The sequence below is a fragment of the Protopterus annectens genome, chromosome 7.part0 (assembly GCF_019279795.1).
Source record: "Protopterus annectens isolate FY-2018-M chromosome 7.part0, PAN1.0, whole genome shotgun sequence".
Lineage (NCBI taxonomy): Eukaryota > Metazoa > Chordata > Ceratodontiformes > Protopteridae > Protopterus > Protopterus annectens.
The window spans coordinates 414,885,299-414,907,843 of NC_056739.1; the positions used below are offsets into that span (position 1 = coordinate 414,885,299).

The following is a 22,545-nucleotide window of genomic DNA, read 5'->3' on the forward strand; positions in this document are numbered from 1 at the left end:
CAGCTAGCTTGGGGATCTATTATGGTGTATTTGTTTGTATATATGTACATACATGCTTATTTTGTGTGTTTGCTCTCTACTATTTGGAAACTTTGGCATTTATCCAAATTTAGCCATCCAAGAGGGCACCTGGCATCTGGGGCAAGAAACACTGAGGAAAATGGCGTCGGCTGGTGCCTTTATACCCGAATGACTGCCGCAATGACGTCGGGTGAAGTGCGACACCAGCCGAAGCCAGACCCAGACTTTGGAATCCGGCCGACCGAAGGGCTGCCTGACGACAGGACAACCCATTTGTAAAGACTGCAGATGCATTCCTCTCGGACATCTACATTTATGGTAGGTACAAAACTGTACTTTTCTGACCGTCTCTCACAGAAAATAATATGCAAACAAGGACAGAATGGTGCAGTAGCTATTTAAAAGTGCTGAAATACTTACCAGAGAAAAGGACTGATGCCAACGCAGTGGTGGGTGAAAATTGTTTACAGTTTCAGACTTGGGTACAAGAGAGACATGTGTAACAACCTGAGATACGATATGGGCAGTTTTTTTCTGTTTAGTGGAAGGCAGCATGATGTCAGTGTAGGAAATTTTAAAAGCAGAATGATTATTTTGCTTCTTTTATTGTACAGCTTCACCACCATGTTTGCTATGACCTGTACACTTTTTTTTTCATGGCGGCCTAAATTTCTGCACTTTATTTCCTCCTTGTATGTTCCTGTTGGAGTACCAGAGTTAGAATAACCTTCTGAGACTGAGTTTTACTTGGTGATTAGTGTTCTCTTTCCGTGCAGTAAGCTTGGTCTGAGTGGCCATTTTCTGCCATGTAAAAAGTTCAGAAGCGCATGTGTGCATATCTTTTCGGGGTCTCATGCCTAGTGATTCTCCTTTGCCACTAACTGGCTTTCATCTGGTGGTCTAGACGTGAAGGTTTTGAAAGAGTATTTAATCTTTGAAATTTTAGATGCACTTGACCATTGGTCTCCTGGCATTTTTATACATCCAGTCAGTGTGTCTGACATTTATACCTATTTCATTCTACCTAGTTCACTTCCATGGAGTGCTGGCATTATGGAATGTGGAAAGACATTAAGTATCAGCATTGTGCAATTCCTTGGCTTCAAATTTTGGAAACACTATCAGTATTGTCTTATATGCTGTCATTCAAAAACTGTCAGATACAATTACCATTTGTCATGTTCTGAAGTCTGGAAAACCTTTTCTCTTTCACTCAGACCAACTAACAATGTAAAATGCTCTTTGCTTCAAAATTTTGAGATGATGTAGTATTCTGTTTTTTTAAACTATGTTTCTCAAGTAGCCTTTCCAGGACTTTTCAGTTCCCTGTAGGGTTGCCACCTTTTAAGCATGCCAATATGGGACATGAGGTGTGGCCAATATGACACTGGCCACACCCCCTGCAATGGCATCACCACAGGAGCGGTGAAGGAGAAGCAGTTATGGGTATAACAGTGTGAAGTTATTACAGTATACTGAAATGTCACAAACCATTTAAATTATGAAGCTTTAACAGTAAAAGTGAAGCATTACTGCAAAAACACACATATTACTCAGTTGTAACAGTAAGTAAACTTTAGAGAAAAAACACTACTCATATTAAACAGAAAATTATGTTTATTTAAAAAAGTAAAAAACTGTTACATTCTACATATTACATAACCATGACTATTCTGAAACAAGAAAACTAAAAAATCTACATACTGCACACAAGCGCACAAAAAATAAATAATAAAACTATAGCACTAATTTAGCCAGCATGATGAAATGAAGAACAGACCCAACAGCAGCACAGATATATTTGCACTATACTAAAAGCAGGACAGTTTAAGCTTATTGAAGACAGCATTAAAAACAAACTGTTCTGAAACAAAGATGAAATGTTTTAGCATAATTCCAAATGTACTGCGTTAACTTCTGACCATACCTCCCCCACCAAAAAATAAAGTTAAGCAGACATTTTCCCTTTTAAAAGTGCTTCTTACAAGACACCATTAAACAGCTATTCAAAAATAAATTACAAGAAACAGTAGACCCCATGGACCCATTTACCTCCGAACACAGCGATTAATAAGAAAAATAAAAATAAACCTATAGCAGCAATTTACCCAGCACAATGATGCAGTGAAGAACAGGCCCAACAGCAGCACGGCCATATTCGCATTGTAACCAGAGCAGTACATTTTAAACTTATTGAAGACAGCATAAAATATAAAATACACACATTTCTGCTTATAAAACCACAACAACATATACCTAGTAAAATACCAAATACACTATGTTTATCTATGACTGTGTCCCCTCAAAAAATAAAAGGTGATATACACATACACATTTTTACTTTTAAAAGTAGTTCTTGCAATAGCCACTATAAAAAAAATACCCAAAGCAATACTTCTTAACTTCTTGAATACAGCATTAAAAAATAAAGGCTCTTGCCACCCCCATAGTGCCTTTTTTAGGCAAGGCTCAAAAGTCAAACCCACCTCCATAGATATCACAAGGGATAAGAAACTAAGAGTAATGCTACTCAATGCCAGAAGCCTAAACCTCAAGATGCACGCACTCGAAACTCTCCTTAGCATGGAGAACATCGATATCTGTGCAGTAACAGAAACCTGGTTCAAGGCTCCCGAGAGCACCCCAGCACTACCAGGTTATACCTCATACCATGTTTTTCGGCCCCAAAACTTGGACTGAACCACAAAAGGAGGGGGTATCAATATTCGTCAAAGATACCCACACCTCCAGGTTGGTGGCACAGCATGAAGCATCAGAGACTATCCATGTGCAACTAACAGTGGGTAAAACTGCCTTCCTGTTTATAGCCTGCTACAGACCACCCACCCAAACCCAGGAACCCCACTCGGCCTTCCCGAGAACACTGGAAAATATGAAGGTCTCTCCAAACACCATTATATTGGGTGACTTCAACTACCCTAACATAGACTGGGAGCATTACTCTAGCTCCAACACAAGGTTCCTAGAATTTATAAACTCAAATGCTATGGAACAACTTGTTGCCACTCCCACAAGAGGGGAAAACATACTGGATCTGATCACCACCAACATGGGGACTCTGTGCTCCAGACCAGAAGTGTATCCCTCACTGGTAAGATCAGACCATAAACTAATCTCACTAGATATTCACATCCCAACCCCAGCCCCTGCCCAGAAAACCACAGTGAAAAACTTCTCTAAAGCAAATTTCACATTCCTCAAAACCCAGGTGGAATCCTTCAAAGCCCCCGGGCCTGTGGAAAATACGGCCCAGACCGCAGAATCCTTTATAAACGCATTCTGTGAACACCTTCAGGAATGCATGGATCATGCAATCCCAAATAAAACCAAGACCCAATCCTCCAAAGTTAGGCATCCTGTCTGGTGGACCCCAGCCATAAACAAACTATACAATAGAAGGAGGAAGCTACTACATGATAGAGCAAAATCCCAAAAAGGGAAGGCATCTCTGATCAGTTTTAGCAAAAAACTATGGGCACTCATAAAATCGTCTAAGGCCAGCTTCGAGAGAAAAATTGCACAGGACACTAAGGATAATCACAAGGCTTCCTTTAGTTATGTTAGGAACCTGGGTGGGAGTTCCCAGATATGCTCAGAATTAGTCCAAAATGACAAAAAGTACACTGAACCCACAGACATTGCCAACATCCTAGCTGACAGGTTCAGCGCAAACTTATCCCCCCCTTCCCCACCAAAAGGGCAAATATCTATCCCAGCAGAGTGCTGCCCCCCTGACATCTCAGATGCTCAGGTAAGAGCCGCCCTCTCCAAAGCAAAAAACACAGTATCAATGGGACCAGACGGTGTCCCGGGCTACGTCCTACATGAACTCAAGAAGAACTAAACCCAAACATAAAACTACTGTTCAATCTCAGCCTTACTACAGGATATGTACCCAAAGAGTGGCGTACAGCAACAGTGGTCCCTCTCCACAAAGGTGGTGCCTCAACAGATCCTGGAAACTATCACCCCATAAGCCTGACTAGCTTGGTCTGCAAAGCTATGGAAAGGATTATCATGGACCTCATAAATAAAGATATTGGGGACCTACAGACACTGTATCCTACCCAGTTCGGCTTTGTTAAGGGCAGATCCTGCCTCTTAAACCTTGTTGATTTCTTTGAAACAGTCACCAAGGCCATTGATGAGGGGAAGGTGGTCCACACAGCCTTCCTGGACCTTGCAAAAGCCTTCTATACAATACCCCACTTGGGCATTATAGATAAGCTCACCAGCTTAAATATAAACCCCTATGTCACTAGATGGGTTGCAAACTGGCTCAAGGACAGAACCCACATGGTTAGAATTGCTGGAGCCATGTCAGACTCCAAACCAGTTACAAGTGGCGTTCCACAAGGCTCAGTCCTGGGACCTCTCTTGTTCGGTATATATTTCTCGGAGGTACAGGCTAACATGGAAGGACTGTGGCTGACCAAGTTCGCAGATGACTACAAACTGGGCGCTATAATAGACTCTCCAGCCGACACAAGCATCCTACAAAAGGGCCTCATAGAAACAGACAACTGGTGCCAGAGCCATGGCCTCAAGCTAAACGCCAAAAAGTGTATAGTCATCCCCTTTGGCAAAAACAAAGTGCCCACAGATTACCACATAGGTGGTAATCCATTAAGTACGGAAGAAGTAATTAGGGACCTGGAGACCCAAGTTGATAGCAATCTCTCATTTGACAACCACGTGGCCAAAGTGGTTAGAAAAACATTTTATATAGCCCACCTAATCATGAAGGGATTCACATCTAGATCAGGGGAGGTCATTGTGCCTCTTTACTCATCCCTCATCAGGCCCATAATTGAGTACAATGCCCCTTTTGGGATGTACCTTACCAGACACCTGCAGCAACTGGAAAGACCCCAGAAGTACCTCACTAAGAGTATCAAAGGGCTCAAACAGATGCCATATGCTGCCCGGTTAAAGAAACTCCAGCTCTACTCAGTGGCATACCGCCTGTTCAGAGGCGATCTGTACCTGATGTATAAAGCCATGTCCAACCCGGAATTAATGGACATGCTGCATCTCAGAAAATCCAAATCCCATCGAGCTACGCTCGAGACTTGAACCTCAGCACTGAAATAAATAGAACATGCTGGAGGGACAGATTCATAACCCAGAGGCTCCCTTCACTCTGGAATAAAATCCCAGTCCAGGTTAGGCAGAGTCCCTCATTGACTCTCTTCAAGAGGAATCTTGATGAGTGGATCGGAGATAGTAGGTTTACCCTGGGTATCACTTCTGTGTCACTGTTAGACAGAGGCACAGTATACTAACCTCGAAAAAGGGCATAGCAAAATTAATTTAAAATGTGTGGTGAAAGCCAAACACTCTCTGGCTAGGCTTATAAATGCCCTAGGGCAGATAGCCTAGTATGAACCTATGAACATTCCCACCAAAAAGTGCAGACTGTCCTGAAACATTTCCATCTGTAAATTCAAAGTACCCTGAAATAGCCACAATAACAGTAAAAATATATATCAATCACACTACATTTATCTGCGAAGATTGCCCCACCAGAAATTAAAAAAAAAAAAAAATTGTATAAAAACGACTTCTTCTTTCGGCTTTTCCCGGTTAGGGGTCGCCACAGCGGATCACCTGTCCGCTCATGATTGTCAGTGGAGTTTTACGGTGTTAAGTCCCAACCTTCCACAGAAGGCGCACGCACGCATTCACACCTACGGCCAATTTAGAGTGTCCAATCCACCTACAGCATGTCTTTGGGATGTGGGAGGAAACCGGAGCACCCGGAGGAAGCCCACGCGACCACAGGGAGGACATGCAGACTTCACACAGAAGGCACCCCAGCCGAGAATCGAACCAGAGAACCTCTTGCTGTGAGGCAGCAGCGCTAACTGCTGCACCACCGTGGCTGCCCCTAATGCTTCCAAATCATCCCAGAAACAGCCAAGCTGATTATAGATTAAATTACATGCACTTTTTACACCTTTAAAAACTACTAGTTACAAATTTCAAACTAACCACTACACAAATTTAAATACTATGCATTGCACACCATTTACCTCTAAACATTAAAAAGCTAAATTAAAATAAAACACAATATTCCCATTTTTAAAAAGCTACAGCCATAAAATACTATTTGTACTTACTTAACACTACGATCACAGTCTTTGCTAGGCTAGCCTAGAATGGCTGACGTCCCTGCTAGATGTCTTGGCTGGCTGGCTTCCTGCCTGCCTGCCTGCTGGAGTGGCTTGATGGCTGCCTGCCTGCCTGCTGGAGTGGCTGGATGGCTGCCTGCATGCCTGATGAAGTGGCTGGCTGGCTTTTTGCCTGCCTGCCTACTGGAGAGGCTGACCGGCTTCCTGCCTGCCTGCTGGAGTGGTTGGCTGGCTTCCTGCCTGCCTGATGGAGTGGCTTTGTGGCTGGCTTCCTACCTACCTACTGGAGTGGCTAGCTGGCTGGCTGTCTATTGGAGTGGCTAGCTGGCTGCCTGCTGGAGTGGCTAGCTGGCTGGCAGGCTGCCTGCTTGAGTGGCTAGCTGGCTGGCTCTGGTTGTTGGACTCCTGTTAGTGTATACTGCTTTATGGTTTGCACCTGGTTACTTTAAAGAAAGGTAGTCCAGATGATGTCCTACTTTTTAATAATGTGTATTGTATTTTGTGGTTATGTTTTAGGTCCTTAGATTAATTTCTCTTGTCCATATTAACCAATATCTTTTATTTGGTTTCCTTCACCTCAAGTGTAAAACGGGAGGCGTTCTTTATGGTCAAATTCAGCTCCTCAGTGTTGAGCTTCTCATTCATTATTTTCAATAGGAGGTCACTGCCAGTACAATATCTAAGAATAGACTAGCAGAGATTCCTTTAGTGTTTAGTATTTCTTCTTTCTTTCTTTCTTCCTTTCTTCATTGTGTCTGCGACCATGGAATTGGTACAAAAAATGGGGAAGGGGTATATGAGGTCTTGTCCTCTGCAAAAAATACTTATTTTAAGAATGTTCATCCTATTGACTTTCCAGTGAGTTCAACTTGGTGAGTTTAAGACTGGGTACTCTTAGGTAAAGCATTTTGTTTAAAGTAGGGAACTTGTTATTGCGTTCTACCCATTTGCTCTTCCTGGTTTGCCTGTTTCTGTTTATTATGTAGGAGGCATGGCGTTACAAGGTATCATCAGTTATGGAAGACAGGAGTAGGGGTAGGGCATAGAGAGTTTGGACAGGTTTGCTAAAGTCAGGGTGACCATTCAGTGACCAAAGACAGAAATCACAATGAGCCTTCCTTTGATATATTGGAAGTCATTATATCATTAAAAGCAAGTATATTTTCTTCATTAATCCTTTTATGTTGTTATTTAATGTAAGTATGATAGGCATTAAGCTGGCATTATTTTAGATTTAACTGGGGAAGTTAGCCTGGAGTTTATTATGCTATGGACTTCATTTATCTATCCCTTCAGGTCTTCTAATTTTACAGTTCCCAGAGAGATAGTTACAGGATCACATGAATATCTGTGTTAGAACTGTGACTGAAATGTCATAGGTCGACAGTGAGACCACCATCTTCTCTGAATATACATGAAGCAGGAGTGAGTTGAGGACTTTTCTTGTACATCAGCTACCCTGTTGGGGAACATATTGCAAGAGCTCACTGACTTTATTGGTTTACCATCTAACCGAAGGTAGATAATTTTAGATAATTATAATATTTCGGTCCATGTTGACTTCATGGCACATCACTTCTTGTGCCCTGATATCTTTACAGAATCTCTATGCCTGTTGGAATTCAGAAGACCGTAGTGCTTTATCAGTTGATGTGAATATGGGAAGATATAAACCAAGTCTAACTTTCTAGTACCTTGAAGGGGTTGATGTATTCCCTATCTGAGGTGCAGCCTTTGACTTGACATTTATAAATCCCAGTAGCTTAATTGGGAGGATTGTAAGGGGTACATGGAGGTCAAGACCTTAACAAAAAGGTTTTACTTTTTTAATAATGAGATGCAAACTTCATTTTTTTTTAAATCTCAGCTTATCTTGTGGGGTACTGACACCCCTCCCCATTTCTTGTCATGCACTTGGGAGAAGGAGCCCCATTTCTATGTGAGAAAAACACAAGACTGTCCTTATCAACTTGTGGTGGTGAATATCATTATGAGTTCTTTTTATCTTCTTGCCTCATTGAAATTGCATCATTTGTCTGCTTGAACACAGCATAATCATGATATTTTAAGATAGAAAGACTCTTTCAGAGAAAATGCAGGCATACTCACCTTCTTTAGGCTTATTTTGGCAAACTCTTCATCCGTGTGCAATACAGAGGTCTTCCAGAATAGGACATTTTTTTATTGTATTTGTTTTACCAAATATCTGCTGGACCTGTTGTAAATAACTGTATGTGATTTAATTGACAAGCAGTTATGTGAATCCCAAACATTCAAACATGTTATTCTAAAGGGCCAAAACACAAAAACATGTTTTTGCAGGAGAAAAGCTCCCCTACGCAGCCCAAAACATGGGGTAAAGCCCCACACCCTCAAAGTGTGTGTGTGTGTGTGTGTGTGTGTGTGTGTGTGTGTGTGTGTGTACTTTACATGAGTGAAAATGCCCATTGTCAATTGAAAGCATGTTGTCAAAATGTCAAAAATGCAATGTCAACATGCCAGTATGCATGCGCCCAGAAGCAGTCTCAGTACATGTAAACTTCTAATCTTTAAAAAATATTATAAAACGTTTCATAGCCCCTTGTACCTTGTGCATGAGAGACAAAGACCTTAACCATTATGTAAACTGATCCCTAAGATCTGCAACAGTCAAGCACAAGTGTCGAAGAAGGCAGGAGAGTGGCACTGAATTGAGAGAGATGGTGACAGTTAAAATGACACCCCAACCACATGTAGAAAAAAGTGTGTGTGTGTGTGGGGGGGGGGGGGTAATGATGATGTCTCAATGGAGGCAGGAGCAGACTTAAAGAACAAGGGAAACTCTATAAACAGAAAGGCAGTGTAATTCAATTTTAAACAGGTATATACAACTATAAAAAGTACTGAAGCACAAATCCTGAATCAGAATTCACAATACTTCCACTACTGCAATTCCATCACAGACTAAGACACCAGAATATGCAGAATATATCAGACTTTTCCATTCTCGAAGACTGCTTGGTTAAACCAAGCAAAGTTAGATGCTGCACTGGTGTACATTATCAGATCCTTACATGATCCTTACCTATGTAAGGGTGGGAGGCTTGGATTTATTTAATTATTCTGTTTAAGATCCTGGAGATCATCTTGGAAAATTCCTGAACATTACGCTAACACTCAAGGAGTATATGTTTGTAGTTTTAGAGTCTTCATATTTGATCTTAGAAATCTGTCCAGGATGAATCATCTTATCCTTCAGATTGATCTTGTGCATTTGGATTGTCTAGGTTGGACTGGTGCAGTGATGTATACCTCAGGATTAACAACACTGACACTGGTTACCTTCAGCAAGAACAAAATTTTGCATCTCAAGTTTTTACAAGAGCTTTTCACTCCTGCTTTGCAAGAGCATGCTGGATAATTTTCACTGAATTGTTGTCATGATCAAACAAGGTTTTGCAGTCTTACTGTTCATAAATAATGCCTTGCATGACCCGGGTCTCAACTGTCTTGAGGAAGCATTGTAGATCTTTTGTGTTTCTTCTTCACCTGCTGTGATCTGCTGATGGGGAACTGTTAGTGATTTCAAGGACATGCCTTAAAACATCTGTTTGGCTTTTTTGCCTAATCCACAAAGGGTTAGGTTACTTTTCATCTTATTTTGTTTTTTTAGACCACTTCTTTTATAACATCAGTTTTTGCACTGGTTATTTTATGCAGTTATCTGTTGGACAGTTTTGCCCAGGTCTGAAAAACTCAATCTTTTTGTTTACTTCATACTTAAGGTTATTTGCTTTTCATTTTAGAGAAGCAGATATATTTTTATTTATTTATTTATTTGCAGTTGGTTTACCAGGATAGTCCATTGGGCCAAAAAGAACCCATTTTCAATGGAGTCCTGGGGAGAAAAGCTCCAGCACAGACAAATTAGGTACATACACAAGATTGCTAATAATAATTATACAAAAGTAGTAGATAAAACATTTAAGCTCAAAATTCAAGAAGCATTCAAAACAATACAATCTAATGAGGATTAATGTGAAGTAAATAAGCTGAGACAGTAACGTGATTTACATAACAGAGTAGTTATTCAGAAGGAACATAACATTACATTACAGAGTAGTTATTCTGAAGGAACACAAGCTTTAATAGGTAAAGTTAAGTATCATAAGCATAAAGGAGGTTAAGATATCATATATTTATGAGGGGTGGGAGCAAGAACAATCCCATTGGGACCTTAGATTTGTGTGAAGAGATTTTTTGAACATGTAGTGGTTAGAGGTGGTACGAATGGATGGTGGGAGTGAGTTCCAGAGACGGGAAAGGTTAAAGGATAGTAAGTGTTTACCTGGGGGATAAGATGGTTTATGAACTTCTAGTAGGTTTTGATTGTTAGACCTTAAGACTCTATTTGGTAGGTGCATTTTGAAGGCAGAAGACAGGGAGGGACAAAGAGAGGGGTTGAGAATGAGCTTATGAGCTAAAGTCAGCTGTATATAGATGAGATGATTAGATAGTTCGAGCCAATTTAGTTTTTGGAGAGAGGAACAGTGGTGGGTGGAGGACCTGTGGCTATTAGCGAATTTGGCAATTTTGTTATAGCAGGAGGAAAGCTGTTTTTTTAGAGAGGTCTGAAGATTAGTCAGTAATGGAGCCCCATAGAGAAGGGAGGGGATGAGAAAGGAGGAAGCGAGAGTGATTTTGGAGGAGCTAGTAAGATACTGATTCTGACGGTAGAGCATACCTAGTTTTTGATGAGTTTTTTTAATATTTAGTTGTAGATGGGAGTTGAAATTAAGCCGGTTGTCAATTTGAACACCTAGTAGCTTAGTTTCAGATACCAGTTCCAAAGGTGAGTTATTTTGGCTGGTAATTGAGAAAGAGTTTATATCGAAGGAAGTGGATTTGGAGGGGGTAAATACCATTAGTTTTGTTTTGGAGGCATTGAGTGCTAAGTGATTTATTTTCATCCAATGCTCAGTAATTGAAAAGGCTTCCTGAGTGAGTTTTTGGAGCAGAGAGGAAGAGGTGGCAGAGCAGATAATGGTAGAATCATCTGCATATTGGATGATGTTTGCAAATGGAATGGATTTGTGGAAATCGTTTATAAATATATTAAAGAGGAGGGGACCAAGAATAGATCCTTGGGGAACTCCAGTGGGGGTACTAAGGAAAGAGGAAGTGGCCTTTTTCCATATTACAGCTTGGTATCTATTTGATAAGTAACTGGAGAACCAATTTATGGAGGAGGGAGAGAGGTTAAGTTCTGACAGTTTGGATAAGAGCAGGCTGTGTGAGATAGTGTCGAAGGCCTTGGAGAGGTCAAGTAGTAAGGTAGAGACAATGTGGCCGGAATCGTGTGCTCTATTAACAGTCTCAAGAAAGGACAGGAGGGCTGTCATAGTGCTATGATTTGGCCTGAATCCGTGTTGTGTAGGGGTTAAAAGGTTATCTAAGAGATGTGGTAAGAGTTGAAGTTGGATACACTTTTCCAGAAGTTTAGATATGGGGGACAGGATAGCAATAGGACGGAAGTTGTTGGCGTTGCAATTGTTGCCTCCTTTATGGAGGGGGATGATAAAGACTTGCTTCCACAGTTGGGGCACTGTGCATTTATGGATGGAGCGGTTGATTAGAATGCTAATGGGATAGGCAATTGCTTCTGCGGCTATACTTAGGAAGTAAGAGGGAATGTTGTCAGGAGCGTTGGTACATGGCTTCAGTTTCTGAAGGAGTTTCTTTATAGTGGAAGTGGGTATAGGTTTAAATGAGAATAGAGAAGAATGGGGAGAGAGAGAATTTGAGGAAGATACGGGTGATGAGGGAGTTAGAGTAGTGGATGAGGTGGAAGATAGACAGTGAGAAGATGAGAATGAGGAGGAAGTGGTAATGAGGGGAGGGTTGTTTGCGGGAGAGGGTGGGGGTGTATTAGATAATGAGGTGGAGCATGTGAAGGAGGAGGTGAGTTTGCTAATAGAGTCGATGAAAAAGGAGTTGAACTGTGTAGCTAGATCTAAGTCTGGGCTATTTGGGTCTGGGGTTGGGGTGTGTGGTTTGCTGGGGTTAAGGAGGGTAGAGATCCCCTTCCAGAATCTTTGAGGGTTAGTTTTATTGTTGTTTTGGAGTGTGAAGAAGTATTTTTGTCTGTCAGAGATTATAAGCTTTTTTACTTTATTTCGAAGGGTTTTCTACGCAGTATGTTGTTCTGGGGTCTTATTTCTCAGATAGAGTCCCCAGGCTTTGTCTCTAAGACACATGATTGATAGTGTGGTTTTGGTTAGCCAGGGGGCAGAATTTGTTTTTATTCTTTTTGTTCTTAGAGGGGCTTGGGAATCAAGTATTTCTAAGAATGTAGAATTGAAGTGAGCAACTGCATCTTCTAAGGGTAGTGTCTTTAGATTGTTCCAATTAATTGCTTTCAGAGAATATAAGAAGGTTGATGGGTTAAAGTTTTTGTCATTGCGGGTAGTGATGTAGTTATGGGTGCGGTAGGAGATACAGGGGAGTCGGCGAGTGAAAATAGGCAAGTGATCGCTAAGAGGGTCGGGAAGAATACCACTATCTGAGAAATAGTGGGGATGTGATACTAGAATCCAGTCAAGGATGGTGCCACAAGAGGGGTTTTTTGATGGGTGTGTTATTGTGTTGATTAGCTGGGAAAAGTTATATAGGTTGATATTAAGAGGGTTGGTTGAAGACTGGATGGAGGCCCAGTTGATATTTACATCTCCTAAGATTATGGTTTCATTGCTGATATTGTTAGAGAGCCATGAGAGGATGTTTTCAAGTGTGGAAATATTGTCCCCTGGGGGGATGTAGAGGGATGCTAGACATATGTGTTAGTGCTTATTAACTTGTAGGAGAGTGAGGAATACTTCAGCGTTGTTAAATTTTGGAGTAGGTTTGTTGTAGGGGGTAACTAGCAAGGAAGAAGAATATAGGAGAGCAACTCCACCGCCTTTTTTCTGGGTCCTGTCTTTTCTAATGATTGAATAGCCGGGTGGAGTTATTTCAGAGTCTTTTATAGAGGGTTTTAACCATGTTTCTGAAATAGATAGTATGTCAGGTTTGTTATGCATGAGCCATGCATGGAGGGTAGGGACTTTATTGACTATACTTTGTGAGTTTAGAGAAGTAAATAATATAGGCCTGTGTGAGGAGGAAGAGGTGGAGGGGCCAGGGTTGGGATGGATGTCACCAGATAAAAGACTGAGATGAAAGATTGGGTTAGAAAGGTAATTGAGTAGAGTAAGAAAACGATTAGGGTCTGTTGTGATGGTCAAGGGGTCTTTAGTTACTATGGGGATAGGGTTTTTCTGAGAGGAGAAAACTTTGAATGAGAAGGTTAGAAGCTGTGTTATTGGGTATAGATGGGGAGAAATAGGAGAGTGTAAGGGTGAGAGAGGGGAGTTCAGGTGGTAGGTTGTGTGATAAAGTTGTGAATGGTAAGAAGTAGGAGGTTGGGTGAGGTAATAAAGATATGATAACGTAAGAGATAGTAATAGTAAAATAAAAATGGATGGGGGATTTAAAGGCATGTTGAAAAGCTTACTTGGTGTTAAGTGTTACAGATATCTTATATATGTTGTAAGTTTATTGCGCAGTGGGAAGAAGAAAAAGTTTGACAAGGTCGAGTGGAGTAAAGAGTTAGTAAGAGTGGAGCTGGAGGGAAAGGTAGTTAAGTGGGTGAGAGTTTAGAATTGAAGTGTATTATTATAGATTAGCTGTAGGTGTGGTTACAATTGGATAATAGGCTGATAGGGGGTGTGTCTAGGGAGTTATGGGCTGATTGGTGTAGGGAGGAAGTGGGTGTGGTAACAAGAGGGATATAGCTAGAGGTACTGGGGGCGGGTGGTATTTGGGGGCAGGGTAGGGGAGCGGAGTGAGCCCGGAGGGTGAACGGAGCGGGAAGACACCAGGAGAGGATCGAGAGCCAATCAATCAGTGGAGCATAGGTTACAGGAGAGTAAGTTGTAGCAGGGTAAGAAGGGTTCTATATTTAATAGGTAAGGTGGGCAAAAGTATGGGTGGGAAATGCAAGTAAATGCAGAGAAAATGTAAGAAATGAGTGAAGAAAAGTAATGACAATGAGGAGGGGATGCCCTCTAGTGGCCAAATGCAGAAGTGCACTAGGCCCACTAGGAAGGTCTTGGGACTGAAAAGGATGGAATAAGGAAGAGCTGGAAAAACTCAGATAAAGATGGGAGAGAGAATGGAGAGGGAGAAATAAGAAGGGTTTAGGCTGCTGGCTGTCCTGGCAGGGAGATAGCTTACAAAAACTAACAAGCAGGAGTTAAAAGTTGTAGAAGCCCAAGTAGCAACAGATGCACATACTTTCTCAGTTTCCACTGGGAGACTCTGTTCCAATTTCCAAAATGGGGATTGAGGCAGCAGAGCAGTATATTTCCTACGCAAAAGTATGGATAGAGTAGGTGACTTTAGTTGAATGTATGTATCCACCCAGGCGAGGTCCCAAGGGAAAATACAGGGCAAAAGCTGGAGGTAGGAGGTAGAGATGAGTAGAGTTAGTAACAATATAATAGTAACAACACCTTATTACCTAAAAGAAGTAGTAAGCAGGTAAAAGAAAGAACCATAAGCACAATACAGTCAGTAAAGCAGACAATAATACAATATCCTGGTGCTATAGACTCTACCAGGAGAGGATCGAGAGCCAATCAATCAGTGGAGCATAGGTTACAGGAGAGTAAGTTGTAGCAGGGTAAGAAGGGTTCTATATTTAATAGGTAAGGTGGGCAAAAGTATGGGTGGGAAAGTGGGGAATGCAAGTAAATGCAGAGAAAATGCAAGAAATGAGTGAAGAAAAGTAATGACAATGAGGAGGGGATGCCCTCTAGTGGCCAAATGCAGAAGTGCACTAGGCCCACTAGGAAGGTCTTGGGACTGAAAAGGATGGAATAAGGAAGAGCTGGAAAAACTCAGATAAAGATGGGAGAGAGAATGGAGAGGGAGAAATAAGAAGGGTTTAGGCTGCTGGCTGTCCTGGCAGGGAGATAGCTTACAAAAACTAACAAGCAGGAGTTAAAAGTTGTAGAAGCCCAAGTAGCAACAGATGCACATACTTTCTCAGTTTCCACTGGGAGACTCTGTTCCAATTTCCAAAATGGGGATTGAGGCAGCAGAGCAGTATATTTCCTACAAAAGTATGGATAGAGTAGGTGACTTTAGTTGAATGTATGTATCCACCCAGGCGAGGTCCCAAGGGAAAATACAGGGCAAAAGCTGGAGGTAGGAGGTAGAGATGAGTAGAGTTAGTAACAATATAATAGTAACAACACCTTATTACTTAAAAGAAGTAGTAAGCAGGTAAAAGAAAGAACCATAAGCACAATACAGTCAGTAAAGCAGACAATAATACAATATCCTGGTGCTATAGACTCTACCAGGAGAGGATCGAGAGCCAATCAATCAGTGGAGCATAGGTTACAGGAGAGTAAGTTGTAGCAGGGTAAGAAGGGTTCTATATTTAATAGGTAAGGTGGGCAAAAGTATGGGTGGGAAAGTGGGGAATGCAAGTAAATGCAGAGAAAATGCAAGAAATGAGTGAAGAAAAGTAATGACAATGAGGAGGGATGCCCTCTAGTGGCCAAATGCAGAAGTGCACTAGGCCCACTAGGAAGGTCTTGGGACTGAAAAGGATGGAATAAGGAAGAGCTGGAAAAACTCAGATAAAGATGGGAGAGAGAATGGAGAGGGAGAAATAAGAAGGGTTTAGGCTGCTGGCTGTCCTGGCAGGGAGATAGCTTACAAAAACTAACAAGCAGGAGTTAAAAGTTGTAGAAGCCCAAGTAGCAACAGATGCACATACTTTCTCAGTTTCCACTGGGAGACTCTGTTCCAATTTCCAAAATGGTGATTGAGGCAGCAGAGCAGTATATTTCCTACGCAAAAGTATGGATAGAGTAGGTGACTTTAGTTGAATGTATGTATCCACCCAGGCGAGGTCCCAAGGGAAAATACAGGGCAAAAGCTGGAGGTAGGAGGTAGAGATGAGTAGAGTTAGTAACAATATAATAGTAACAACACCTTATTACCTAAAAAGAAGTAGTAAGCAGGTAAAAGAAAGAACCATAAGCACAATACAGTCAGTAAAGCAGACAATAATACAATATCCTGGTGCTATAGACTCTACCAGGAGAGGATCGAGAGCCAATCAATCAGTGGAGCATAGGTTACAGGAGAGTAAGTTGTAGCAGGGTAAGAAGGGTTCTATATTTAATAGGTAAGGTGGGCAAAAGTATGGGTGGGAAAGTGGGGAATGCAAGTAAATGCAGAGAAAATGCAAGAAATGAGTGAAGAAAAGTAATGACAATGAGGAGGGATGCCCTCTAGTGGCCAAATGCAGAAGTGCACTAGGCCCACTAGGAAGGTCTTGGGACTGAAAAGGATGGAATAAGGAAGAGCTGGAAAAACTCAGATAAAGATGGGAGAGAGAATGGAGAGGGAGAAATAAGAAGGGTTTAGGCTGCTGGCTGTCCTGGCAGGGAGATAGCTTACAAAAACTAACAAGCAGGAGTTAAAAGTTGTAGAAGCCCAAGTAGCAACAGATGCACATACTTTCTCAGTTTCCACTGGGAGACTCTGTTCCAATTTCCAAAATGGGGATTGAGGCAGCAGAGCAGTATATTTCCTACGCAAAAGTATGGATAGAGTAGGTGACTTTAGTTGAATGTATGTATCCACCCAGGCGAGGTCCCAAGGGAAAATACAGGGCAAAAGCTGGAGGTAGGAGGTAGAGATGAGTAGAGTTAGTAACAATATAATAGTAACAACACCTTATTACCTAAAAGAAGTAGTAAGCAGGTAAAAGAAAGAACCATAAGCACAATACAGTCAGTAAAGCAGACAATAATACAATATCCTGGTGCTATAGACTCTACCAGGAGAGGATCGAGAGCCAATCAATCAGTGTAGCATAGGTTACAGGAGAGTAAGTTGTAGCAGGGTAAGAAGGGTTCTATATTTAATAGGTAAGGTGGGCAAAAGTATGGGTGGGAAAGTGGGGAATGCAAGTAAATGCAGAGAAAATGCAAGAAATGAGTGAAGAAAAGTAATGACAATGAGGAGGGATGCCCTCTAGTGGCCAAATGCAGAAGTGCACTAGGCCCACTAGGAAGGTCTTGGGACTGAAAAGGATGGAATAAGGAAGAGCTGGAAAAACTCAGATAAAGATGGGAGAGAGAATGGAGAGGGAGAAATAAGAAGGGTTTAGGCTGCTGGCTGTCCTGGCAGGGAGATAGCTTACAAAAACTAACAAGCAGGAGTTAAAAGTTGTAGAAGCCCAAGTAGCAACAGATGCACATACTTTCTCAGTTTCCACTGGGAGACTCTGTTCCAATTTCCAAAATGGGGATTGAGGCAGCAGAGCAGTATATTTCCTACGCAAAAGTATGGATAGAGTAGGTGACTTTAGTTGAATGTATGTATCCACCCAGGCGAGGTCCCAAGGGAAAATACAGGGCAAAAGCTGGAGGTAGGAGGTAGAGATGAGTAGAGTTAGTAACAATATAATAGTAACAACACCTTATTACCTAAAAGAAGTAGTAAGCAGGTAAAAGAAAGAACCATAAGCACAATACAGTCAGTAAAGCAGACAATAATACAATATCCTGGTGCTATAGACTCTACCAGGAGAGGATCGAGAGCCAATCAATCAGTGTAGCATAGGTTACAGGAGAGTAAGTTGTAGCAGGGTAAGAAGGGTTCTATATTTAATAGGTAAGGTGGGCAAAAGTATGGGTGGGAAAGTGGGAATGCAAGTAAATGCAGAGAAAATGCAAGAAATGAGTGAAGAAAAGTAATGACAATGAGGAGGGGATGCCCTCTAGTGGCCAAATGCAGAAGTGCACTAGGCCCACTAGGAAGGTCTTGGGACTGAAAAGGATGGAATAAGGAAGAGCTGGAAAAACTCAGATAAAGATGGGAGAGAGAATGGAGAGGGAGAAATAAGAAGGGTTTAGGCTGCTGGCTGTCCTGGCAGGAGATAGCTTACAAAAACTAACAAGCAGGAGTTAAAAGTTGTAGAAGCCCAAGTAGCAACAGATGCACATACTTTCTCAGTTTCCACTGGGAGACTCTGTTCCAATTTCCAAAATGGGGATTGAGGCAGCAGAGCAGTATATTTCCTACGCAAAAGTATGGATAGAGTAGGTGACTTTAGTTGAATGTATGTATCCACCCAGGCGAGGTCCCAAGGGAAAATACAGGGCAAAAGCTGGAGGTAGGAGGTAGAGATGAGTAGAGTTAGTAACAATATAATAGTAACAACACCTTATTACCTAAAAGAAGTAGTAAGCAGGTAAAAGAAAGAACCATAAGCACAATACAGTCAGTAAAGCAGACAATAATACAATATCCTGGCGCTATAGACTCTACCAGGAGAGGATCGAGAGCCAATCAATCAGTGGAGCATAGGTTACAGGAGAGTAAGTTGTAGCAGGGTAAGAAGGGTTCTATATTTAATAGGTAAGGTGGGCAAAAGTATGGGTGGGAAAGTGGGGAATGCAAGTAAATGCAGAGAAAATGCAAGAAATGAGTGAAGAAAAGTAATGACAATGAGGAGGGGATGCCCTCTAGTGGCCAAATGCAGAATTGCACTAGGCCCACTAGGAAGGTCTTGGGACTGAAAAGGATGGAATAAGGAAGAGCTGGAAAAACTCAGATAAAGATGGGAGAGAGAATGGAGAGGGAGAAATAAGAAGGGTTTAGGCTGCTGGCTGTCCTGGCAGGGAGATAGCTTACAAAAACTAACAAGCAGGAGTTAAAAGTTGTAGAAGCCCAAGTAGCAACAGATGCACATACTTTCTCAGTTTCCACTGGGAGACTCTGTTCCAATTTCCAAAATGGGGATTGAGGCAGCAGAGCAGTATATTTCCTACACAAAAGTATGGATAGAGTAGGTGACTTTAGTTGAATGTATGTATCCACCCAGGCGAGGTCCCAAGGGAAAATACAGGGCAAAAGCTGGAGGTAGGAGGTAGAGATGAGTAGAGTTAGTAACAATATAATAGTAACAACACCTTATTACCTAAAAGAAGTAGTAAGCAGGTAAAAGAAAGAACCATAAGCACAATACAGTCAGTAAAGCAGACAATAATACAATATCCTGGTGCTATAGACTCTACCAGGAGAGGATCGAGAGCCAATCAATCAGTGGAGCATAGGTTACAGGAGAGTAAGTTGTAGCAGGGTAAGAAGGGTTCTATATTTAATAGGTAAGGTGGGCAAAAGTATGGGTGGGAAAGTGGGGAATGCAAGTAAATGCAGAGAAAATGCAAGAAATGAGTGAAGAAAAGTAATGACAATGAGGAGGGGATGCCCTCTAGTGGCCAAATGCAGAAGTGCACTAGGCCCTCTAGGAAGGTCTTGGGACTGAAAAGGATGGAATAAGGAAGAGCTGGAAAAACTCAGATAAAGATGGGAGAGAGAATGGAGAGAGAGAAATAACAAGGGTTTAGGCTGCTGGCTGTCCTGGCAGGGAGATAACTTACAAAACTAACAAGCAAGAGTTAAAAGTTGTAGAAGCCCAAGTAGCAACAGATGCACATACTTTCTCAGTTTCCACTGGGAGACTCTGTTCCAATTTCCAAAATGGGGATTGAGGCAGCAGAGCAGTATATTTCCTACGCAAAAGTATAGATAGAGTAGGTGACTTTAGTTGAATGTATGTATCCACCCAGGCGAGGTCCCAAGGGAAAATACAGGGCAAAAGCTGGAGGTAGGAGGTAGAGATGAGTAGAGTTAGTAACAATATAATAGTAACAACACCTTATTACCTAAAAGAAGTAGTAAGCAGGTAAAAGAAAGAACCATAAGCACAATACAGTCAGTAAAGCAGACAATAATACAGTATCCTAGTGCTATAGACTCTATTAAAATGGGTAAAACACATCTGAACTCAGCAGGCCTACTTTGCAAACGAGTGATCAACTTGCTCTATCAATAAACAGTAAAAGCTATATACAACCATGTAAAAAGAGAGCAATGTCGCCAGGAGATATTCAAATCACTTCAGGAGACACAAAAACTAATCAAAAGCTCTATAACAGATGCAGAATATAACAAGCAGTATCAAAAACAAATATTCCTGCAGTATGCAAGTTAATATTGTAAACCTAGAGCGCATACATCAGTGACCAGCCAGGCGTTTGAGAGGGTAACACAAACACGTGGAGTTGGCGTTTTGCACCAGCGCTGGTTAATTGCTAAACATGGTTTACACATGTACAAACAGTTTCAGAGAGTAGCCTCGAACAATCCCATTTAGCTTACCCAGCCTTCATTTATTCATTCATTTATTCATTCATTTATTTATCAGCTGAAAGTTGCACGCATTTAATAATAAGTGTAGCATACCTCACCATTCTTTTCCAGCAGTAATGGAATTTCAGAGCTTTTTTTGTATATATGCCTAGGACTTTGCTTACTTACAACAGTAAGTTATGTGGATTCTTTCAGCCTATTTTTCCCCTTTCTTTTTTCTTTAAATGTCCTTCAATAAAGAAAATTGCACATATATAGTTCTGCAGTCAGACAATTATATGATGTGTAAATGTGTGCACATTGTTGAATGTAGCTGATTATTACGCTGCATACTGTGCTTTTATTAGTATCTGGGCCATTCGCTGTGAAAGAGCGTTGCTGAGTGTGGTTGAGTAGTAGTGTATATCCATGGTTCTCAGACAGAGTTTTTTTCTCTCCAGTATGTATATGTACAGTTTTGCTTTAGTTGTATCCTGTGAGGTAATGACTGTGTTACATATCTTCTTGCATACTATAGGGATTTCTGCCGACAAGATCCTGAATGTGACTACTACTTCAGCCTGGATGCAGATGTTGGCATCACAAACCCTGAGACACTGAGGATTCTTATAGAAGAAAACAAGTAAGAAAACGTTTACTAGGAATGCAAGCTTTAGCTAATAATGTGCAAGTTTGAGGGCACTGGAAATGATTCAGACATTAGCCCTTGTGCTACTAAGTGAAAACGTGAAGTACCTGAAATCATGATATGTAACGCACATTTCTGTTTGCTGTTACCCATCCACGGGACCTGAGTCCTAAGGTAATGATGTTGCATATTAGACACTGCATTAAAATATAATCAATCTAGTGCAAAATATTGTAACACTCCCAACTTATTTTCATAAAAAAATATTGACGTTGGGGAGAAATTTGTAAGAACCACTGCATTCCCTAAAAGAGAGGTGAAAGAGAGTAGAATTAAGACAAAGTAAAATATTTCATAGGCAGAAACAGTGCAGTGCTAGAGAGCATTACTTTCATACTTGGAGAGTAGAGTGGATTAATTTAGTTCTTCACAGGGAAGAATAGTACTCTGCAGCAGTGCATTACTTTAGTACTTCACAGGGAAGAATAGTACTCTGCAGCAGTGCATTACTTTAGTACTTCACAGGGAAGAACAGTACTCTGCAGCAGTGCATTACTTTAGTACTTCACGTGGTGTTACACAATACTCTGCAGCAGTGCATTACTTTAGTTCTTCACAGGGAAGAATAGTACTCTGCAGCAGTGCATTACTTTAGTACTTCACAGGGAAGAACAGTACTCTGCAGCAGTGCATTACTTTAGTACTTCACAGGGAAGAACAGTACTCTGCAGCAGTGCATTACTTTAGTACTTCACGGGGTGTTACACAATACACTGCAGCAGTGCATTACTTTAGTTCTTCACCGGGAAGAACAGTACTCTGCAGCAGTACATTACTTTAGTACTTCACGGGGTGTTACACAATACTCTGCAGCAGTGCATTACTTTAGTTCTGCACAGGGAAGAACAGTACTCTGCAGCAGTGCATTACGTTAGTACTTCACGGGGTGTTACACAATACACTGCAACAGTGCATTACTTTACTACTTCACAGAGAGGAACACAGTATATTACAGGAGTTCACTACCTTTGTACTTCTGCAGTACACTGTGTTCCTTCCTGTGATGTATTAAAGTAATGCACTTTGGCTGGGTACAGTGCTCCACCCTATGAAGTATTAAAGTAATACACTCCTGCACTGTACTGTTTTCCTCCATGTGGCTTGCATTACTTTCATACTTCACAGGGAGGAGCACACAACATTGCAGGAGTACATTACTTTAATACTTCACAGAGGAACATGACACTATAGAAATACAGTACTTTTCACACTTTACAGGGAGGAACACAGTGTTCTGCAAGATTGCAGCACTTTAATACCTCGCGGGTAGGAACACAGTGCATTGCAAGAATGCAGTATTTTCCAGGGAAATATATGTATGCAGATCCATAATGAAAAGAACTACAGTACAAAAACTGTATAGCCATACAACAAACAGCATATCCCTGATACAACATAAAACAGAAATTACCAAAGTCA

The 22,545-nt window shown here is 41.4% G+C and overlaps 1 protein-coding gene across 2 annotated transcripts in view; it reads left to right on the forward strand.

The window, feature by feature from the left end:
• The window catches only part of PLOD3 (procollagen-lysine,2-oxoglutarate 5-dioxygenase 3), a gene marked incomplete at its 3' end in the record, with an annotated part of 993,531 nt that overhangs the window by 602,809 nt on the left and 368,177 nt on the right, over positions 1 to 22,545 (forward strand). For both annotated transcript variants that reach the window (XM_044076999.1, XM_044077000.1), the window contains 1 exon segment: positions 20,956 to 21,060. In XM_044076999.1, coding sequence (XP_043932934.1) covers positions 20,956 to 21,060 — 105 coding nt within the window.